Raw genomic sequence first — 20870 nt, 5'->3', positions numbered from 1 at the left:
TCAGAGGGATACAATGCTAGAGAAACTAAAAGGTCTGAAAATTGATAAATCTCCGGGCCCAGATGGGCTACATCCTAGAGTTCTAAAGGAGATAGCTGAAGAAATAGTGGAGGCGTTAGTTATGATCTTTCAAAAGTCACTGGAGTCAGGGAAAGTCCCAGAGGATTGGAAAATCGCTGTTGTAACCCCACTGTTCAAGAAGGGAACAAGAAAAAAGATGGAAAATTATAGGCCAATTAGCCTAACCTCAGTTGTTGGCAAAATTCTAGAATCCATCGTTAAGGATGAGATTTCTAAATTCTTGGAAGTGCAGGGTCGGATTAAGACAAGTCAGCATGGATTTAGTAAGGGGAGGTCGTGCCTGACAAACCTGTTAGAGTTCTTTGAAGAGATAACAAATAGGTTAGACCAAGGAGAGCCAATGGATGTTATCTATCTTGACTTCCAAAAGGCCTTTGACAAGGTGCCTCACGGGAGACTGCTGAGTAAAATAAGGGCCCATGGTATTCGAGGCAAGGTACTAACATGGATTGACGATTGGCTGTCAGACAGAAGGCAGAGAGTTGGGATAAAAGGTTCTTTCTCAGAATGGCAACCGGTGACAAGTGGTGTCCCGCAGGGTTCAGTGTTGGGGCCACAGCTGTTCTCTTTATATATTAACGATCTAGATGACGGGACTGGGGGCATTCTGGCCAAGTTTGCCGATGATACAAAGATAGGTGGAGGGGCAGGTAGTATTGAGGAGGTGGGGAGGCTGCAGAAAGATTTAGACAGTTTAGGAGAGTGGTCCAAGAAGTGGCTGATGAAATTCAACGTGGGCAAGTGCGAGGTCGTACACTTTGGAAAAAAGAATAGAGGCATGGACTATTTTCTAAACGGTGACAAAATTCATAATGCTAAAGTGCAAAGGGACTTGGGAGTCCTAGTCCAGGATTCTCTAAAGGTAAACTTGCAGGTTGAGTCCGTAATTAAGAAAGCAAATGTAATGTTGTCATTTATCTCAAGAGGCTTGGAATACAAAAGCAGGGATGTACTTCTGAGGCTTTATAAAGCACTGGTTAGGCCCCATTTGGAGTACTGTGAGCAATTTTGGGCCCCACACCTCAGGAAGGACATACTGGCACTGGAGCGGGTCCAGCGGAGATTCACACGGATGATCCCAGGAATGGTAGGCCTGACATACGATGAACGTCTGAGGATCGTGGGATTATATTCATTGGAGTTTAGGAGGTTGAGGGGAGATCTGATAGAAACTTACAAGATAATGAACGGCTTAGATAGGATGGACGTAGGGAAGTTGTTTCCATTAACAGGGGAGACTAGGACGCGGGGGCACAGCCTTAGAATAAAAGGGAGTCACTTTAGAACAGAGATGAGGAGAAATTTCTTCAGCCAGAGAGTGGTGGGTCTGTGGAATTCATTGCCACAGAGGGCTGTGGAGGCCGAGACGTTGAGCGTCTTCAAGACAGAAATTGATAAATTCTTGATTTCTCGAGGAATTAAGGGCTATGGGGAGAGAGCGGGTAAATGGAGTTGAAATCAACCATGATTGAATGGTGGAGTGGACTCGATGGGCCGAATGGCCTTACTTCCGCTCCTATGTCTTATGGTCTTATCAGGATTGAACTCCATCTGCCATTTCTTTGCCCACATTTCCAGCCTATCTATATCCTTCTGTAGCCTCTGACAATGTTCCTCACTATCTGCAAGTCCTGCCAGTTTTGTGTCGTCCGCAAACTTACTGATCACTCCAGTTACTCCTTCTTCCAGACGCTCCTTAAACCTTGCTCTTTGACCAAGGTTTTGGTCATGAGTCCCAATATCTTTTTATCTGGTTTAGTATCAAATGTTGTTTGGTAATGTTCCTGTGAAACACCTTGTGATGTTTTCTGCAGTTAAAGATGCTATATAAATGCAGATTACTTTTTTGTTTCACCGTAATTTGGCTTGTGTGGTGTTTGCAAATAAAACTGAATTTGAGGCATTGGGTCCGGGAGTCAATTTTGGCCTGTAAGAATAGAGGCAACAGGTGAGCAGGATCGGAGAGAGGGCAGCAGAGCTTGGAAGAGTTGAATTTGGAGATGATAAAAACAAGGATGACCTTTTCAGCAGCACATGGACTAATGTATTGGCAGAGATTGGCAATATTACAAAGGTGAAAGTTGACCACCTTTATTAGGGAAAGGATATATGTTCTGGAGACCAAGGTTGCAAACTGTTTCAATTCTAGACAATCACCAGATAGAGGGATGGAATCCATAAAACTAGTACAAGTCTATGGTTGGGTCTTCACAATGTTAAACTGAAGGAAATGGAAACATCTGGAAGTCAGACAGAATTTGACAACAGATTAAGTGAAGGGTTCAAGAGTGGTGGACAAGTCGTAGGGGCAGTTTCGTTGAATTAGACAGTAAAAGGAGAGTTGAATTAGACAGTAAAAGGAGAGACCATGACTCAATATGAGGTCAAGTGGGTTGTAAAATCTTGCCTAAGATCTCAGTTTTCCTACTGTTCAGGGATACTGTTACCAAGGTAGAAAAGGAATTGCAACATTTACATACCATTTGTTAATTTCAAACAGTGCTGTGATATTGTGGTTGAGTAAATTTTAGTGCATGTGTTTGTCAATTTTTGTTAAATCCTCACGGTATAAATAAGTTAGTTTTAAAATGAAGGTGGAGACTGTTAGATTTTGAATTAGAATGCAGTACTTTGCAGATCGTCTAAACTCGTGAACGGACCTTTCGGAATAGACATAGGTCGTTTGGCCCCCCGAGCCTCTTTTACCATTCGGTGAGGTCATGGCTGATATGCAGCCTAACGCCAGATAACTGCCTTTTCCCGAGATCCCTTAATACCTTCAACTAACAAAAATCTATCCATCGGAGATTTTAAATTACCAATTGATTGAGCATCAAATGATGTTTGTGTTTGAGCTCTGAACTTCTACAGCCCTCTGGCCAGAGGTGCCCTTATGGTCTATTCCTGCTCCTATTTATATTCTGTATGTTTCATCCCTGAAAGGTCTGGCTCCAATTTCTACACCCCCAAGCCCTAGACTTCCCTAAACAACATATAGTTTTGCTCTATCTACCTAATCTGTTCCCATAACTATCTTGTAAACTTGAATCAAATCACTCAACTTTTTAAATAGCAAGGGAGCCAACACTTGTTAATAATAACAGCAGCAATTTAATTACCCCAGTGACAAGAACACATTTGTGAGAGCAGTGAAGTCAGATGGTAAGTAGATTATCTTCCACCCTGACTTGAAAATATATCGCCGTTCCTTTGCAGTCGCTGGGTCAAAATCTGGAACTCCCTCCCTAACGACATTGTGGGTCAAGCCACAGCACGTGGACTGCAGCGTTTCAAGAAGGCAGCTCACCATCACCTTCTCAAGGGCAACTAGGGAAGGGCAATAAATGCAGGCCAGCCAGTGACACCCATGTCCCACAAATGAATAAAAAAGATTGGAAGGCTTTACTGGTGCACTGGTGTCTATTAGACCATTTGTTGTTGCTTTGTAACTTTTGTTCAGCACAATGGGTTTAATGGGCAGATGTGCTGAGTCAGAAATTGCAGGGTGTTTACAGCCTGGGGATAGAAGAGCTGATAACTACAGTTAAGGTGCAACACCTTCTGGTGACACCCAGATTTGATCAATATCAATCTGTTTAGTTAAAGGATACATCTTTGTTTGATTAAGAACTTCACAGCTGGAATAATGCAAGAACATTTAACAGCGTGTTGCTCTGTAGAATCTCTTAAGTGGCATATTTTGTACTCAGCATACAAGTTATAAAATGTCGATTCCACAGGGATACAAAAAGGACCTGACTTCAGGAACTGAAGTGTTTGGAAAGTTTCATTGAAGGTCTCAAACCAAAGACAAGAAAGCAAGATAATGTTGCACCCCTTTTAATTACTTGAGGGTTCTGTTAACTTAGTTTAGGTACTTGTTATATACCTAGGGAAGTTGCATTACAGTATCTGACATTTTCTTCTCTTGCACAGATTTTCTGTTCAGTTTTGCCACTGCTGCTACCAAAAAGATATCTGAATCCATGGTTGAGACTGCACAGACTATTAAGAAATCTGTAGAGGAAGGAAACATTGATGGTGTGATTGACAAGGTTTGTATGTTTCCACAGAAATACATAGGATTACAAATGTATTAAATGTTATGCACTAAAATGATGTTGATATATTACATCCATGGCGGATGGTGTTGAGGAAATGAAGGAAGAATATGTAAGAATTAAGGTGCGCATGTGCAGTAATTCATGACGATGTCATAGAATCCCTACAGTGCAGAAGCAGGCCATTTGGCCCAGCGAGTCTGTACCGACTTCCTAACAGATCATCTTCCCCCGACCCTATCCTTGTAACACCACGTATTTACCCTGCTAATCCCCCTAACTTACACATCTTTGGACACTAAGTGGCAATTTTAGCATGCCCAATTAACCCAACCTGCACATCTTTGGGGTGTGGAGGGGAAACCGGAGCGCCCAGTGGAAACCCATGCAGACATGGTGAGAAAGTGCAAACTCCACACAGACACCTACCCAAGGCAGGAATTGAACCCGGGTCCCTGGCGATGGGAGGCAGCAGTGCTAACCACTGTGCCATGGATAGAGTTTTTGCTTTGGAGGCAATTGGTTATAAACTGTGCTAGTTAAGTTACAATTCAGGTTTTTGCTAAAGAACATTTGCATAATCACAAGGAAAATGTTCCATGAAGCAATGTAATCAGGTGGGGTAATAAAAGCTAATTGTTTATTTCCTTTTACACGTTACATTTAATACTGCAAACCTGGTGCGGTTTTATCAATGCTGCTGAAATTGGAGTTATTGCAGCAAAAAAGTGTATTTACAAAGTATTGATGACTCCACCTGTAAGCAGCCAAATTTTAAATCACTTTTTAAAAAAATTATGCTGATTTCAACAGGAGAAACTTTCCATCTCGTTATTTTGATCCAGAGACCTGGCCAGTTTTGCAGGGGTGGGAAAGCTTTGTGTACAATCATTTTTAAGTCGGTGTTAAAAATTGGTGAAACTTAATTTATGCTTGTGTGTCCACAACCACTGGTTTGGCCAATTTCTAGCAGTAACTTTACCCAGTAATATTTTCTGTATATTAAGCACACTAGACCTATTTGAACATCTAGATATTTTTATCAAAGCTACATGGTTTAAAACTAGACAATACATTCAAATAAACCGAGAGCTATGTAAAAGAACAGTAACTTATATTGGAGTCTGGTTTCATGGCTTTTGCTGAATCTGTATCCAGTGTGATTTCTCGCTCAAACTTCAATATGAGTTTATGATGAAGGAACTATGAATTCTTGCTTTGCCTTTGGTTTCTGATTTGACGAAAAAAGTATCTTCTCAAGATAAACTAAAAAATAACTATTCAGTGCATTTTTTTCAAAAGTTATTGATTTATTTTTAGTTTGCTAACAACAGGCATTTGTGCAGCACATCAACTCTTGTTGTATACGCAAGTGAAAGTGTACATCCCTTGTGCCAGGGAATGAATTTGAGTCCGCTATTGTTAAGTAAGCTCAAGTCATAAGTTTGTCTCCAAGTCATGTGGTTGTAAGCAAATTATTTTTCTACATTTTAGACCATCATTGGAGATTTCAAAAAAGAACAAGACAAATTTGTACAAGAAAATTTGACAAAGAAAACAGGTACTGTCTGCCTGTGGAATATTGTGTGTATGCGTGTATGCTTCAGAATAGATAAGCATTAACTGATTTTTAATTTCATCTCAATGGCCTTTCCAAATTCCATATTCCTCAGGGATATGAGGGAAATTTCATGGTATTTGATCAAAATCATTTGCATGTGAAAAATCAGCAGTCATTAAAATAACATTTACTTTCATTATCCATTGCTTTTCTTTCAAAGTTTAAAGTTTTTAAAGTTTATTTATTGGTGTCACAAGTAGGCTTACATTAACATTGCAAGGAAGTTACCGTGAAAATCCCGTAGTCGCCACATTCGGGTGCCTGTGCGGGTACACTTCAGGAGAATTTAGCATGTGCAGTGCATCTAACCAGCACATCTTTCGGACTGTGGGAGGAAACCGGAGCACCCGGAGGAAACCCACGCAAGCCAGGAATCGAATCCGGGTCCCTGGTGCAGAAAGGCAGCAGTGTTAACCATTGTGCCACCATGCAGCCCTTCTTCACCTCAGTGATATTTTTATATGCCTTGCTCTTTGTCATTTTCTTAATTCTTACTATATTTACTGCTGAATTGCATTTATTATTCACATGGACAGGGATTCCTATAATACTTGAGCAATGAAAACATTAAAAGCAAATTACTGCGGATGCTTGAATCTGAAACAAAAAAATGCTGGAAAATCTCAGCAGGTCTGACAGCATCTGTGGAGAGAGAATAGAGCTAATGTTTCACATTTGGATGACCCTTTGTCAGAGCTGAAATTAAATGTTATTTTCTACCAGGTTAAAAAATCGACGTAAAAGTTTGGCATTGAAAACACAATTGAACTGTGAAAAGAGAAGTAAATTATCAGTTTACCCTGCTTACAGTAAGTTTGAGGATGTGCTGTTTTATAATAGGGCTTGGTTAGCACTGCTGCCTCACAACGTCAGGGACCCGGGTTTGATTCCCGGCTTGGGTCACTGTGTGGAGTTTGCACGTTTTCCGTGTCTGCGTGGGTTTCCTCCGAGTGCTCCGGATTCCTCCCACGGTCTGAAAGACACGCTGGTTAGGTGCAATGACCCGAACAGGCGTTGGAATGTGGCGACTAGGGGAATTTCACAGTAATTTCATTGCAGTGTTAATGTAAGCCTTACCTGTGACTAATAAATAAACTTTTTACGTTTGCAATTTAACACATTGTAAATCAGAACCACATGGTGACTGAATACATCTAGCATATTCTATCATATAGTCTCATATTTTTGTATTGCTTTAGAGATCAGATTCCACAACTCTGTCCATTATTCTGCAAAAAACAGTGTGTTTTAATTGTTTATTTTGTGCATTATGTATTTCATTTTTATTCTTTACCATTTTGAGGAGACACAGCAAGGTTTTATGCGAGGTGTAGCATTCATAGATAGATATCCAGTATTAGCTGCATGCTGGGAGGGGAAGAGAAATGATCATACAAGATAGCATTGATGGTGGTCAGGGGATGATTGGTCCTGCCGTTTGGTAACACCACTCTGGACTTCTTGTTTACATAACGCTAAAGTTGTACTCTAAATTCAGTCTGAGTTTCTTGCACCTTGCAAAATGAGATTTCTATTGAGATATACTGCATAAACTTAGGAGTGGGATGATCTTTTTTATTCATTTACGGGATGTGGGCTTCGTTGCCTAGACCAGCATTTATTACTCATTCCTTGTTGCCTGTGAGAAAGTGTTGGTGAGCCTCCCAGCTTTTTGTGTATGTGACATACCTGGGCAATTTTCCACATTGCTGAGCAGATCCAGTGTTGTAGCTGTACTGGAACAGCTTGACTAAGGGTACAGCTAGTTCTGGAGCACAAATCTTCAGGAGGAGGCCGAGATGGATCATCCACTCATCACTTCTGGCTAAAGATTATTGCAAATGCTTCAGCCTTATCTTTTGCACTGATCTGCTGAGCTCCCCCATCATTGAGGATAGGGATATTTGTGGAGCCTCTTCCTCCAGCGAGTTGTTTAATTGTTCACCACCATTCGTGACTGGATGTGGCAGACTGCAGAGCTTAGATCTGATCCATTGGTTGTGGTATCACTTAGCTCTACCTGTTGCTTGCTGCATATGCTGTTCCCCATGCAAGTAGCCCCGTGTTGTATCTTCAGGTTGACACCTCATTTTTAGGTGATGCCTGGTGCTGCTCCTGGCATGCGCTCCTGCACTCTTCATTGAACAGGGCTGATCCCCTGGCTTGGTGGTAATGATTGAGTGGGGGATATGCAGTTGAGTATAAATCTATTGTTGCTGATGGCTCACAGCACCTCATGGTTGCCAAGTTTCTAGATCTATTTGAAATCTATCCCAGTTAGCACATTGGTAGTGCCACACAACATAATGGAGGGTATCCTCAGTATGAAGACGGGTCTTAGTATCCACAATGATTGTGTGTAGTGATCACTCCTACTGATACTGTCATGGATAGATGCATCTGTGGGAGGCATATTGATGAGGATGAGGTCGGGTATATTTTTCTCCTCTTTTTGGTTCCCTCACCACCTGCTGCTGCCCCTGCCTATCAGCTATGTCCTTTAGGACTCCACCAACTCAGCCAGTCATGCTGTTACCAAGCCACTCTTGGTGATGGGCATTGAAGTCTCCCAGCCAGAGTACATTCTGAACCCTGGCCACCTTCAATGCTTCGTGCAGGTGGTGGAGTACTGATTCATGGGGGTGGGGTGTGGTAATCAGCAGGAGATTTACTTGCTCATGTTTGACCTGATGCTATGAGAATTAATGGAGTCTAGAGTCGACATTGACGACTCTTAGGGTAACTTCCTCCTGACTGTGCCACCACCTCTGGTGGGTCTGTCCTGCTGGTGGGGCATAACATACGCAGGAATGGTGATGGTGGTGTCAGTAACATTGTAAGCTAATTTTTGTAATTTATCAGGATTTCTTTATAATCAACAGTATTTTCTTCCAGATGCTGCAGTACCTCCTTGGGTTGGGTACAGTGAGGAAGAAGCAATTCAACAGCAAATCTTAGCCTTATCAGCAGTATGTGTGCTTTTCTTTAATATTTCAAGATAATTTGATGAAATTGTGTAAATGTTAGACAATATCACTGACTGAAACTAAAGGCTGTAATATACCTTTAAAATTAAATCTGGGCACTAAATGTATAACGTGAGAATGACAAAACCCAGCCAAAAATGTGTATTTGAAGGGCCCCAATTTTGCTGCAATAGTGAGATCTAGTGTTGCAGCTTCTAACTTGCTCCAAATGTTGCTGCTTTTATGATTAATTATGCCACAGTCCTCATAGCGAAGGCCAAACATTCGTCGTTGATCTGAGAGCAGAAATGATGGCATGTTCATTATCTGGAGCCATTGGGATGGTTTAATCATGGCTCAGCAGTAGCACTGCCACCTCTGAATCAGAAGGTTGTAAGCTCAAAAGTGAGCCGATGGACTGAGAAAGGAGATTCCAAAATGGTTTTCTTTAAGATTCCAATCATGTTAGGCAGCAGGGTGTTTTGAATACTTAAAATTGCCACCATATTCTATAGTGACAAATTACCCATCAATATTACACACTATCTACAAGATCAAGTATGCATTCATTGTGTCTGAATTAATCATAAATTGACACTGTTTCCTGCTTTTTTTGCCCCATTAATTGCCAGGCTGTAGTTGTACTCTAGTGCCATCTTGGAGTTGTAAAGTGGCATTGTAAGAGGTAATGTTTTTCAACCTTGCAATCTCGTTCCTTATTTAACCTGATTCACAGTAGTGCTTTTTAGGTACAGTAATCATGTGTCAGTGAATAATAGCCCTACTTAATGTATATTCTACATAGGTCCTTTGTAAAATCTGACGAAAGGTAACCTGAGATTCTCGTGTTTGCAGGAGAGGAGAAATTTTTTGCGAGATCCACCAGCAGGAGTCCAGTTTAATTTTGATTTTGATCAGATGTATCCTGTTGCTGTTGTAATGCTCCAGGAAGACGAACTTCTTAACAGAATGCGATTCGACCTTGTTCCAAAGCTGTAAGTTATCAACTTAAATAGAATACATGCTCAATAAAATTACAGGAACTGCAAAAAGACCAACATAAAATATTAATAATTAGTTAATATATGTTAAATGATCATTCATTTGAATGTAAAACATCTACTGAACTTGAACACTTGTGGCTATTCCTATCTATGGTGCTTGGTTTTGTCTGTGTGAATAGGAAGGTACTGTTGCATAGAATTGAGTGGACATTTCCTATACTAACAAATGGCATACTGGCTGTACAATAGAGAACAAATTAAACCAGTTGTCAATGTCGTGCAATATATGTGGAACAGCCAGGATGGTTGGACATGTGGTTCAGCCAGGATGGGTGGGAGAGAGTGGAAAGCAGTGAAGGGAGTGAATCAGTGCAGCAGGCAAGTGTATCAGTAGTGAATTAAATTAAAATTCAGTACAGTTGTAGTCAAAACCGGGACCATGCCTCATTTGTTGATGTTCGACATTCAAGCACACAGCGTAAAAGTAGCTAGGTCTTAATTTATCGGAACATATAACAGCTTTTTTTTAAACTCTAATCTTTTTGATTGTCTATTTCCTTTCTGCTTTATAATTCCGCAAAGCAGTGTCTCAACGTGGTAACAAAAAATGTTCTTTCTAAACATTCCTGTTCACTAATAAGGTTCTGCTGAAGTAGTCTACTGAATCTGTCATGCAGGAGACACTTCCAATAGAGTAGCAGTCCCTCAGCACTGCACTGATGCATCAGCCAAGATTATGTTTTCAAGCTGGATAGATTGGGACTTTTTTTCTCTGGAGCGTAAGAGGCTGAGGGGTGATCTTATAGAGGTCTATAAAATAATGAGGGGCACAGATCAGCTAGATAGTCAATATCTTTTCCCAAAAGTACGGGAGTCTAAAACTAGAGGGCATAGGTTTAAGGGGAGAGATACAAAAGTGTCCAGAGGGGCAATTTTTTCACACAGAGGGTGGTGAGTGTCTGGAACAAGCTGCCAGAGGTAGTAGTAGAGGTGGGTACAATGTTGTCTTTTAAAAAGCATTGATAGTTACATTGGTAAAATGGGTATAGAGGGACATGGGCCAAATGCAGGCAATTGGGATTAGCTTCGGGGTTTCAGAAAAAGGGCGGCATGGACAAGTTGGGCCAAAGGACCTGTTTCCATGCTGTAAACCTCTATGACTCTAAGCCTGTCAGGTTGGGCTTGAACCCACACTCTAATGATTCAGAGGCAAGAATGTGACAACCACTTTACATAAGAACAAACATGAGAACTGGGAGCAGGAGAAGGCAATTTAGCCCCTCGAGCCTGCTCCGCCATTCAATACCAGCTGATCTCATCTCAGCCTTAACTCCACTTTTCTGTCCAGTCACCATAACCCTTCAAGCCCTCACTAAATAAAAGTCTGTCCATCTCTTAAATTTACTCAATGTCCTAGCATCCACCACACTCTGGGTAGTGAATTCCACAGACTCACAACCCTTTGAGAGAAATAATTTTTCCCCATCTCTGTTTTAAATCTGCCATCCCCTTATCCGAAAACCACGACCTCTTGTTCTAGATTGTCAATACAAGAGGAAACATCCTCTCCATGTCTATTTTGTCAATCCCCTTTATCATCTTCTACACCTCAATTAGATATCCTCTTATTCTTCTAATCCCCAGGGCATATAGGCCTAAACTGCCCAATCTCTCTCCGTAAAACAAACCCCTCATCTCTGGAATCTTTAGTATAATGAGTACAGCACAAACAATATTACTGTCAGTGTCAGACTCAATAGATTCAGACCCACTCTAGAGACCCAAGTGTATAATCTAAGATGACACTTCAGTATAATATTGAAGAAATGTTGCAATGTTAGATGTGTCAATTTTCAAGTGTTGTTAAATCAAAGCTTTGCCTCCATCACACCCCAAAATTGAGAGTAAATTTACTTTGTAACCAATATCTCAAAAATAAATGACCTTTTTACTTGTCGGATTGTTGTTAAAGGGACATTTCTTTACACACACTGCCATAATTCCCTTCGGTATAAAAGTGATAATACCTCAACAGTACTTAATTTGTTTTGAGGACATGAAAGATACCTTATAAACGCAAGTTCTTTCTCTCTCCCTCCCCTCCAATCCATCGGCAGGTAATTCTGAAAAAACAATAGGTTTACGATTTCTTAACCTCATTGCTCCAAGGAGTTTCTCCAATTATTTCAGAACAGGAGCAAGTGCCTCTTTCCAAATCTTCAGTGTTATAGTTCCAGTTATGGAACATTATGTGAAGAGCAATTTGTTAAAATTGTAGGAATACTAGGACCTTTAAATTCAGGTGTAATGAAAAATAAAATCTGGGTGTATTTCTAAGATAAATGTAATTGTTTCTTTGTGGTAAGTTGAACAAATTTCTCCACACAATCTATATATTATAAAACACTTTTTCTTGTGATTTAAGCCAGGTGGCATTGGAGAAAGAAAGATGGGTGTGGGTTCAGATGAATTTTGGCTTGATTATATATTGTACCATACTGTTTCCCATGTAATATTCTGTTGACAGAATGTATATGTACAAAATCTGTATAAAATTACTTCAGCGTTTGAGTTTTTATCTCATGATCCCTCTCCAGTGTTAAAGAAGAAGTATTCTGGAGAAACTACTTCTACAGAGTATCACTTATCAAACAGTCAGCACAGCTTACAGCCCTGGCTGCTCAGCAGCAAACAGTAGACCAAGAGGACAGAGAAGATAGCAGTACTGATGATGCCCATTTGACAGGTAAATGAACATGTTGGTAGACAGCCCAACAAAATTAATTACCTCCACCACTGAAGGTGGGCACGGTAATGTTTTCATCCCTGTTTATATGTCTAAGCAATATATCTGAAAAACTGATGATTGGATTTCAATGCAGAACATGGCCCAAGGGATTAGTTTTTAGTGATGTTTGTGGATTTGGATTCCGGATTTTTTTGTTTTTTTAAAGGATCCGTTAATGTTGGGAGATTGGGTGGAATTGATTTTTTTTGTTTTATTTTAGAGTGTTGCAGTTTCATTCAGATACTGTGGTGCAATTTGAGATAACTGTCAAAATGTGAGCATAGTATTCACAGCAGGTTGTTGTGGATTGGCCTGAAGCTCCTCAGTGCGATGGAAACTTCTAAATAGAAGATTTTTTTTCGGTTACAGTGCTTCAACCAGGCAGGGAAAGACCTCAAAGAAGAGCTGCATAATTGTAATAACTTTAGCACAGCATGGTGGAGGTTTGCATTCTACTGAGTGTCTTCTTCACTTGTTCTGCTTGAAAATGCCACTTTGTTAGTTGTTGGATTTTGTGCACATTTTTCTATTTTCCAGCCAGTAAACTTGGCTGAAAAGTGAATAGTCTGCAGCTGGCTGCAAACTATGCCAATTGCATCAACAGCAGACATCCTTCAAAGGGATTTCCCTTTGACTTTCATTACTGTGGTGCCTTTGCTCTGCTTACCTGCTGAGAAGGAGAAATGTGAAGATGTTCTGAGCCGTAAGTTGAATCATTTAATATCCTGAATGGGAAAAATATACTGGTGTGACAATGTCATGACCAGGGATTTACAGTCACTTGGATTTCACATCTTACGAGGCTCATTTAATCTATTTCAGGAACTGTAAAACATACTGGAATCTAATCAAAAAGCTCAAATAATGTAAACCACAACCAAACTTTTGTAATTATGAATAATTTGAATTGTTTTAATCATGGTTTGTAGACTGTTTGCAAGATAGCAATACAGCAGTATCTTCCAGGGTGATGCCCATTAATCTTGGGCTTAACCTGCAAGCATATTCTTACCCAAAGCCAATAAGGATGCACGCACATTCCTCTACATTGCACTCTATCAATCTCTGTAGATAATTGAATTGTTTAGATCTATGTTTATTAAGGCTGAGTGAATTGTTCGTAACCAGAATTTGATGACTTTTTTTCTTCCTTTCAGAAACAAGGTCAAAAACACCACCTTTTGCTATCCAAACACAGGCAAAATCATGCGAGGTAATTTTTGTTTTGACTAGCATGATTTATTACCTCTACTAAATAAAGTTTTGCATGATAATTAGGCTGTAACTAGACAGATTATGGAGTGGTTTTGGTTTTTACTGCCTCCGATAGAACTACAGCAATCTTTTCATGCCTTGATGATCCTATCAGGAGGAAGAGGAAATTTCCACAAGTCCGGGTGCTACAGAATTTATTAGTGATGCATACGATGCATGTAGTCTGAACCAAGAAGATCTGCGGAAAGAAATTGAGCAGTTGGTGTTGGATAAAAAAGATGAAGTTGCAAAAGAAGGTGGGAAATAACAATCGCATTGCCAAATACTACCTGAGATTCTCAAACATACTATTTCTTTAATCTTCTTTCTAAAAATCAAGATGTTGAATGTGGTTTTATCTGAAATCTACACATTGTTTTCTAGCCCAACATATATATATATATATATATAGATATATCTGGTTGCATCTTTGTATAATAAAACATATGTAGTAAAACTGGAGTCAATGGGAATCAGGGAAATTCTCAGCTGGTTAAAAATTCTCCGAGCACAAAGGAAGATGGTTGTGGTTGTTGGAGTCAATCATCTCAGCTCCAAGACATCGCTGCAGGAGTTCCTCAGGTAGTGTCCTAGGCCCGACCAAGTTCAGCTTATGCATCAAGATCTTCCTTCCATCATAAGGTCAGACGTGGGGATATTTGCTGATAGCTGCACAATGTTCACCTTTGAGTAAGTTAGAGGCTAGGAATCCTGCAGCGCGAGTAACTCACCACCTTACTCAGTCTGTCCATCATCCACAAGGCACAAATCAGGACTGTGATAGAATACTCTCCACTTGCCTGGATGGGTGTAGCTCCAACAACACTCGAGAAGCTCAACACCACCAAGGACAAAGCTGCCTGCTTAATTGGCACCCCATCCACAAACACTCACTCCCTCCACCACCGGCACACAGCAGCAGCAGTGTGTACCATCTATCCACCAGATGCACTACAGCAACTCACCAAGGCTCCTTAGACAGGACCTTCCAAACCCACTACCATATACAAGAACAAGAGAAAACCACCACCTGGATGTTCACCTCCATCCTGATTGGGAAATATATCTCTGTTCCTTCAGTGTCGCTGGGTTAAAATCTTGGCACTTCCTCCCTAACAGCAGTGTGTGTAACTACACCACATGGACTCCAGCAGTTCAAGAAGGCAGCACCTTCTCAATGGTTTAGATAGCGACGCCCACATCCCATGAACGAACATTTCCCAAACTTTAGATTTTGTGGTTATCTTATCACTAATTATTTACTTAAGCGTATCTGTTGTTTTTCATTGCACTACCATTTCATTTGAGCTGAAGCCATTCATTAGATTTTAACCCAAGGTTTGATTTGATATTTCAGATCTACATTTTTAGATTGTGATTTTAGTTCTTAAATCAATTTGCTGTGCAGCTGTTAGCCAGGTTTGATTCCATTTCACTGCTACATAATACATACATATCCCAATAAATTAATATTTATTTTTAACCAAAATTTGTGGCCATGTATAGGAAAAGAGTTATAATTTTTTTGATCACATAGCACAATGCTGTTTATTGGATTAAAAAGCACAACGATCTCAAAGAGAACAATGGAGCTGAGTCAAGTAGACCAGACATTTGATTCCTGATCTGAGTTGAGTTAGCTCATCAGAACTGACAGCATTGAGGTTGGCCTGAATATCTCCTCCCCAGCAAAGAGGCAGTCAACCATTATTCCCTTTCTGAATCAGTCTTAACAGAGCTTACTTTCAGCATAACTTGCTGCTGCTTATAGAATGCATGGAATGTGTGGCCCACAGCTGTTCGAGGTCACAACTAAACAGAGTTAAGGTTTTCTCAAACCAATAAAACTAAACTGGCAGTTGTCCAGCTTGATGAAAATTCAAGTACTTGCTGAACCAACTCACCAATTGTAATGATTTTGCGATGCTTTAGCTAATTCTTTCTCAGCCGAGCAACTTCTCTGTTTCCAGTGTCAAATTTGAGTTCCATTGATTTGCGGTCCTTGAACACATTTCCGAGTAAATGAACTTTTTTTGCTTGCACGTTGGCTACCACATTTCCGATGTTACAGTAGTAACTGCAGTTTACAGTAGTTTTTCTGTCGAAGGCTTTGGGACATCCTGGGCTAGTGAAATGTGTTATACAAAATGCAAGTCATTTCTTTGAAAAGCATGTTGTTTAAAATCATCTTGGTGGAAAAGCTAATTGGAGTACCAACATGTGACAGGTCAAGGGGAAGAGATGAGTTCCTGACAGCCATGTTGCTGTGGGTTGCGACTTGCCCCTGCTCAATTTATCCCACTACCAGATCACAGAATCCATAGTACAGAAGAGGCCATTCAGCCCATCGAGTGTGTACTGACCACAATCACACCCAGGCCCTACTCCCGTAACCCTGCACATTTATCCTGCCAATTCCCCTAACACTAGGGACAATTTAGCATGGTCAATCAACCCAACCTGCACATCTTTGAACTGTGGGAGGAAACCGGAGCACCCAGAGGAAACCCACGCAGACACGGAGAGAAAGTGCAAACTCCACACAGATGACGACCCAAGGGCGGAATTGAACCTTGGACGCTGGCGCTGTGAGACAACAGTGCTAACCACTGTGCAGATCATTGTCATCTGTTGTTCCCAGTAGCCAGCAGAAGAATAGCATTGAATAAAGTTGGTCACCCAGCTGTGTTCCCAACTGCAGGATGTGTGAACGTAGCAAGTTCTGAACTGGAAGATCTTGCACCCCCAAAACTCTGCTGAGCTATATTTCTTTTCCCCTCCTGTTTTTCTCTAGTATTTCCCTACCTCAACGCCACCACCCCATTGAAATATGTTGACTGCTTGCTGGGGATACATTTTGCCAGATTGTCACAGCTGAGCCCAATCCTTTCCTTATGGGGAATCACTTGATAGAATGAAAAACCTGGCCAATTTCAATATCCCCTTAAGACGGTGCTTTTTAAAAAAAATCTTTGGAAGGTTCTGATACAATAAGAGAAGGAAGGATAATTTTAAAACACGAATGATTTCCAGCTATGTAGAAATTGTAGTTTTCTGACCCGCACTAAATCGGGAATGCTGAATTTCAGCATGAGATTCAAAATGATTTAAGCTGCCTTTGATCTACTTGGCATGATAGCCAAAGGTTAGAACACACAATGTAATCTCACAATATCAGTATAAACTTTAAATCTATATTCTGATTTTTTCCCATCATAAAACAAGCCTAGTCTTGAGGTTAAATTCACAATAGAACCATTGTAGACAAAACACTCTTCATAATGCTGTACCTGTCTATTCCACCTGTCATATATAATAGATATAATGTAATTTTTATTTGCTATCAGTGACTGAAGTATGCAGTATTGCAACATTCTTTCTCAGACAAAATGTGTCTGGATGGCGCCTACTAATAAAAAATAAGGTTACACTGAAGCTGTATTAAAGCAGCAGAATCTGGAATAAATTGTGTCTGGCTCTGTAAATGCATCTTTTGGAGTGAAGCAAAGCAATATTAAACCTTGCTTAACTTTGTCCAACAGCATCTACTGATTGGGAAGAGGAACTGCAGCAAGAACTTCAAGATTATGAAGTGGTGGTTGAGGCTGAAAAAACAGATGAAAATTGGGACAAGGAAATTGAAGACCTACTACAAGCAGATGGTTGAATTGAAGGTTGCGTTGCACTCCTTTACTTTCCCCAGCACATAACCAGCATGACTGGCATGAACCTCAAATTCTCTTCACAATATGTCATCTGAGAAGATAAACTGTAGGAATAATTCTGAATTAAATGTGCCTTGCTGTGTGCCTCCTCTGTAATTTGGAATAATTTATCTTTTTTTCAGTCCAAGCAGGTGGATTAGCAAGGGTTAGATTTTCAGTCAGAGGATTTCTGCATTTTGTGTTTGTTACCGAGTCATTAGTACTTCAGTGCATTCCATGCAGGTGCACCAGTGATTTGTAGTTGAAAATAGCACAAGTCTGCTTGGTGCAAGTGAAATTCTGATGCAGATATGGGATATCAGTGTGCTTTCTCGAACTTCCATCATGTGATAAAGAACTGGAAGAAGCGTTGCTATCTTCACAAGCTAGTTATGAACTTTGTAGAATTGAACTATGCTAAATTATATACACGGAAAAGGTGACCATCTACTTTGTTAAAAGTTTTCTGTTGTGAAAAACATATATTTAGACTAAGTGAAAAATAATCTAAATTTACTGTTTACCAATGGTTTAACAATTTGAAACATACACTAACTCATGTCCTTTCTGTTATTAGCACAAAAATATCAAAGTTTTTAAACTTTTCACAGCATATAGTGCTAAAACGATCTTTTCATATTCCTTACATCTTTCTGATAAACATTGTTAGTAACAGTCACCTAATTATATGGGCTGTTCAAGAATTGTTTGAATACAAAACAGCTTTTTAAAAATTCAAAAAGCATTGAAAATGGTACAAATGTTTGTCGTTTCATATTTGCCAAGAAACACTAATCGCCTTACTTGCAAGTTTGGAAATCTAGATGTGTTTATAGTTTTGCTTGGTTATTTATATTTTTGTGAAGCAAATCCAAAATTTCTGTCAATATTGATTCTGGAGGCTGATTAAATGATTAAAGTCTTTTTTTCACAACGCTCCACTATAATATTTATGACTTCAAATGCAAACATATTCTCTCAATCGCTACCCAAACCTAAATTTCATGCAAAATATTTGCTCATTTACCAATAATCCTGTTGCCCAGTTTTAGACTGACTTTTTAATTGACAACTTGAAGTTTATGACCTATTATGTTATAGAACATAGAACATAGAAAGCCACAGCACAAACAGGCCCTTCGGCCCACAAGTTGCGCCGATCACATCCCCACCTCTAGGCCTATCTATAGCCCTCAATCCCATTAAATCCCATGTACTCATCCAGAAGTCTCTTAAAAGACCCCAACGAGTTTGCCTCCACCACCACCGACGTCAGCCGATTCCACTCACCCACCACCCTCTGAGTGAAAAACTTACCCCTGACATCTCCTCTGTATCTACCCCCCAGCACCTTAAACCTGTGTCCTCTCGTAGCAACCATTTCAGCCCTTGGAAATAGCCTCTGAGAGTCTACCCTATCCAGACCTCTCAACATCTTGTAAACCTCTATCAGGTCACCTCTCATCCTTCGTCTCTCCAGGGAGAAGAGACCAAGCTCCCTCAACCTATCCTCATAAGGCATGCCCCCCAATCCAGGCAACATCCTTGTAAATCTCCTCTGCACCCTTTCAATGGCTTCAACATCTTTCCTGTAATGAGGTGACCAGAACTGCGCGCAGTACTCCAAGTGGGGTCTAACCAGGGTCCTATAAAGCTGCAGCATTATCTCCCGACTCCTAAACTCAATCCCTCGATTAATGAAGGCCAGTACGCCGTACGCCTTCTTGACCGCATCCTCCACCTGCGAGGCCGATTTAAGAGTCCTATGGACCCGGACCCCAAGGTCCTTCTGATCCTCTACACTGCTAAGAATGGTACCCTTCATATTATACTGCTGCTTCATCCCATTGGATCTGCCAAAATGGATCACCACACACTTATCCGGGTTGAAGTCCATCTGCCACTTCTCCGCCCAGTCTTGCATTCTATCTATGTCTCGCTGCAACTTCTGACATCCCTCCAAACTATCCACAACACCACCTACCTTGGTGTCGTCAGCAAACTTACCAACCCATCCCTCCACTTCCTCATCCAGGTCATTTATGAAAATGACAAACAGCAAGGGTCCCAGAACAGATCCCTGGGGCACTCCACTGGTCACTGACCTCCATGCAGAGAAAGACCCCTCCACAGCCACTCTCTGCCTTCTGCAGGCAAGCCAGTTCTGGATCCACAAGGCAACAGCCCCTTGGATCCCATGCCCTCTCACTTTCTCAAGAAGTCTTGCATGGGGGACCTTATCGAACGCCTTGCTGAAGTCCATATAGACCACATCCACCGCTCTTCCTTCGTCAATGTGTTTGGTCACATTTTCAAAGAACTCAACCAGGCTCGTAAGGCACGACCTGCCCTTGACAAAGCCGTGCTGACTACTTTTGATCATACTAAACTTCTCTAGATGATCATAAATCCTGTCTCTCAGGATCCTCTCCATCAACTTACCAACCACTGAGGTTAGACTCACCGGTCGGTAATTTCCCGGGCTGTCCCTGTTCCCTTTCTTGAATATAGGGACCACATCTGCAATCCTCCAATCCTCCGGAACCTCTCCCGTCTCCATCGACGATGCAAAGATCATCGCCAAAGGCTCCGCAATCTCCTCCCTCGTCTCCCACAGTAACCTGGGGTACATCCCATCCGGTCCCGGCGACTTACCAACCTTGATGCCATTCAATAGTTCCAACACATCCTCTTTCTTTATGTCCACATGCTCGATCCTTTCTGTCCACCGCAAACCAGCAGTACAACCACCCAGATCCCTTTCCACCGTGAATACCGAGGTAAAGTATTCATTAAGCAGCTCCGCCATTTCTAACGGTTCCGCACAAACTTTTCCCCCTTCACCTTTTAAGGGTCCTATGCCTTCACATCTCATCCTTTTACTCTTGACATATTTGTAGAAAGCCTTGGGATTCTCCTTAATCTTACCCGCCAAGGCCTTCTCATGACCCCTTCTCGCTCTCCTAATTTCCTTCTTAAGCTCCTTCCTACATCCCGTATACTCCTCTAAATCCTTAACACCTCCTAGCTCTCTGAACCTTCTGTACGCCTCTCTTTTCTTATTCACCAGGTTCATCACAACCTTCGTGCACCACGGTTCCCGTACCCTACCAACACCCCCCTGTCTCATCGGAACGTTGTCATGCAGAGCTCCCGACAAACATTCCTTGAAAATCCTCCACTTTCCTTCGGTACTTTTCCCCAAGAATGCCTCCTTCCAATTTACCCGTCTAATTTCCTCCCTGATGACACTGTATTTCCCTTTACTCCAGAGAAACACTTTCCTAGCCTGCCTGATCCTATCTCTTTCCAATGCTATCGTGAAGGAGATAGACTGGGAATAGCAACTTCCCATTTTAATCACAAATGGGGGAGTCCTACCAAATATCTA

At 41.0% G+C, this 20870-nt stretch overlaps 1 protein-coding gene across 1 annotated transcript in view; it reads left to right on the top strand.

The window, feature by feature from the left end:
* Window positions 1-18415, top strand: part of syap1 (synapse associated protein 1) — a 28160-nt gene extending 9745 nt beyond the window's left edge. The window contains exons 2-9 of the mRNA XM_078232395.1: window positions 4018-4136; window positions 5637-5703; window positions 8659-8732; window positions 9585-9724; window positions 12331-12479; window positions 13679-13734; window positions 13891-14032; window positions 17318-18415. Of these exons, the coding sequence (XP_078088521.1) occupies window positions 4018-4136; window positions 5637-5703; window positions 8659-8732; window positions 9585-9724; window positions 12331-12479; window positions 13679-13734; window positions 13891-14032; window positions 17318-17442 (872 nt within the window). The 3' untranslated portion in view covers window positions 17443-18415. The remainder of the gene's footprint in view (window positions 1-4017; window positions 4137-5636; window positions 5704-8658; window positions 8733-9584; window positions 9725-12330; window positions 12480-13678; window positions 13735-13890; window positions 14033-17317) is intronic.
* Window positions 18416-20870: the final 2455 nt, after the last annotated feature.

The sequence above is a fragment of the Mustelus asterias genome, chromosome 17 (assembly GCF_964213995.1).
Source record: "Mustelus asterias chromosome 17, sMusAst1.hap1.1, whole genome shotgun sequence".
Classification (NCBI taxonomy): Eukaryota; Metazoa; Chordata; class Chondrichthyes; order Carcharhiniformes; family Triakidae; genus Mustelus; species Mustelus asterias.
This window is presented reverse-complemented; position numbering and strand designations above follow the sequence as displayed.